The sequence below is a fragment of the Engraulis encrasicolus genome, chromosome 19 (genome assembly GCF_034702125.1).
Source record: "Engraulis encrasicolus isolate BLACKSEA-1 chromosome 19, IST_EnEncr_1.0, whole genome shotgun sequence".
NCBI lineage: Eukaryota > Metazoa > Chordata > Actinopteri > Clupeiformes > Engraulidae > Engraulis > Engraulis encrasicolus.
This window is the reverse complement of record NC_085875.1, coordinates 9,919,366-9,921,865: the sequence shown is the minus strand read 5'-3', so window position 1 is coordinate 9,921,865 and position 2,500 is coordinate 9,919,366. Positions and strand designations below refer to the sequence as shown.

Here is a 2,500-nt window from a genome sequence, read left to right as displayed (position 1 = left end):
TGGAAGGGCTGTTATTATTTTATTTTATTTTTTTCAATTTTAAGCAGGATGATGTGTTAACAATTTTAACAATTAACAAACAATTTTAACAATTAGATATTCTAGATAAATCTAAGATATTTTTAGGGCTTTTGTACTGTTAGGCCACTGCAGGGCCACAATTTTACTATTTTAAAATCTTGAACAACTGCTAATATAATTGGCAAAGAACTTCGGTCATGTACCAACAATTTTCTCATTTCATGGAATGTGTGTTTTTAAGAAGGCAGCGAGTAAAACAAGAATCCTTTTGTACATTTAGAATGCTATGAATGTGTTAGTGTGAGAGTGACGTATAGTATAGTACTGTATAGTACGTATAGTAAAGTATGTGAGTATGTAAAAATCAAAGGAGGAACAGAAAAACCCTAAATGTGTGTGTGCCTGCTTGTGCGTCAGATTTCAGCTTTAGTGGCGACGTGGCTGCCGGGTCGGTGGACAGGGACAGTCTGGGAGGGGCCAGTTTGGGCCAGACTGCGGAGGAGCAGGAGCTGTCCAGCCTTCACACACTCCACTTAGACTCAGATACCAGCAGCCAGCAAGGCCTCTCTGTAGACACCGTCACCATCACAGGTATACACACACACACACACACACACACACACACACACACACACACACACACACACACACACACACACACACACACACACACACACACACACACACACACACACACACACACACACACACACACACACTCCCTCACAGACTCACAGTCTTTCTCTCTCTCACTCTCTCACTCTCTCTCTTACACACACACACACACACACACACACACACACACACACACACACACACACACACACACACACACACTGTTTCATGCTCTGACTGGTAGACCACGCTCTCCATAAACTATTTAACAATTTTCTGCCATTTCTGACCATGCCTGATTTTTTTCTGTGTACTTCAAATTTATCCCAACATATTCAATGCACATGCTCAAGCTCATTATTGTGTGTGTGTGTGTGTGTGTGTGTGTGTGTGTGTGTGTGTGTGTGTGTGTGTGTGTGTGTGTGTGTGTGTGTGTGTGTGTGTGTGTGTGTGTGTGTGTGTGTGTGTGTGTTGTATGCATGTACACACGTGTGTGTGTGTGTGTGTGTGTGTGTGTGTATGTGTATATGTGTGTGTGCGTGCGTGCGTGCGTGCGTTGCGTGCTGCAGGTTCGGAGAGTGCCTCCCCCATGCACTCCCTGGGTGGCTCGCGTTCCCAGACGCCCTCTCCGGCCACCCTGACTGCAGAGCACGCGGAGCACAAGGACCTGCACCTGGACCAGAAGCTGCACCACTCGGTACTGCAGACCCCCGACGACCTGGGTAAGACACAGGCATACACATACTGTACACAGGCACACACACACACACACACACACCACTCTCTCACACACACACACACACACACACACACACACACACACACACACACACACACACACACACACACACACACACACACACACACACACACACACACACACACACACACACACACACACACACACACACACAGTACATTTCAGACTGGCACCATGACAAGGCGTGTTATTTTCAAGCTAGTGCCTTCCGCATGTTGATGCAATTTTCTTTAGTTGTGGAAGGCAACACCTCAGAAAAGCACTTTTGTCACGTCACCGGGCTCCTATGAGGTGCTTCCCTGTGGTCACGGTGAATGTCCGCTGCTAAACGTGAAAATGCTTTGCTCTGACCAAAACCAACCCTAACCTGTTTCTGCGGCTTTTCTTTTTCCAATAACAGCAAAATAAGCAACAAAAACGTTGCCCAGACCAAAAGCACCTCTAACCCTAACCTGTCAAAGGGCGTTGTAGAGCACAAGGAAAAGTGCCAAAGCGTAGTGTACATGTGCGATAGACAGTTCAAATTGGTTTTGTGTTGATACGCATTGTCATGATGACACAGTATGTTGTACATTTGCATCCACACACACTCCACCACTTAGACACCCATTACTACAAAGCCACTCATTTTCGCCCCTAACATTCGCTTTTGCGGATGCACATGAAAGTAATGAGAGCAAGGCGAAGTGCTTAAGATCCCTTAAACCTTCCCGCTGAATCGGAGTGTTATTGTTTTATCAAAAATCTCTCTCCTTCCTTGCTCCCTCTTGCTATCTCTCTCCCTTCTTCTTCCTGTCTTTCTCTATCTCTCTCCCTCTTCCTTCCTGTCTTCCTCTGTGTAGAAACGAGTGAGTTCCCCAACGAGGACTGCAGCGTGATGGCGGGCGGCTCCCTGACGGGCTGGCATGCGGACGTCGCCACGGTGATGTGGCGGAGGATGCTGGGTATCCTGGGAGACGTCAACTCCATCAAGGACCCCGAGATACACGCCCAGGTGTTCGACTACCTGTGCGAGCTCTGGCAGAACCTGGCCAAGGTGACGGAGGGGGGACCATTCATAAATTCAAACTTTTCATGAATGTTGAAGGAGCTCCAGGCAGGATT

General features: G+C 47.2%; 1 protein-coding gene across 1 annotated transcript in view; it reads left to right on the top strand.

Annotated features, from left to right (window-relative positions):
* The window catches only part of ralgapa1 (Ral GTPase activating protein catalytic subunit alpha 1), a 171,500-nt gene that overhangs the window by 71,421 nt on the left and 97,579 nt on the right, over positions 1–2,500 (top strand). The window contains exons 21-23 of the mRNA XM_063183617.1: positions 439–612; positions 1,206–1,358; positions 2,239–2,432. Coding sequence (XP_063039687.1) covers positions 439–612; positions 1,206–1,358; positions 2,239–2,432 — 521 coding nt within the window. The remainder of the gene's footprint in view (positions 1–438; positions 613–1,205; positions 1,359–2,238; positions 2,433–2,500) is intronic.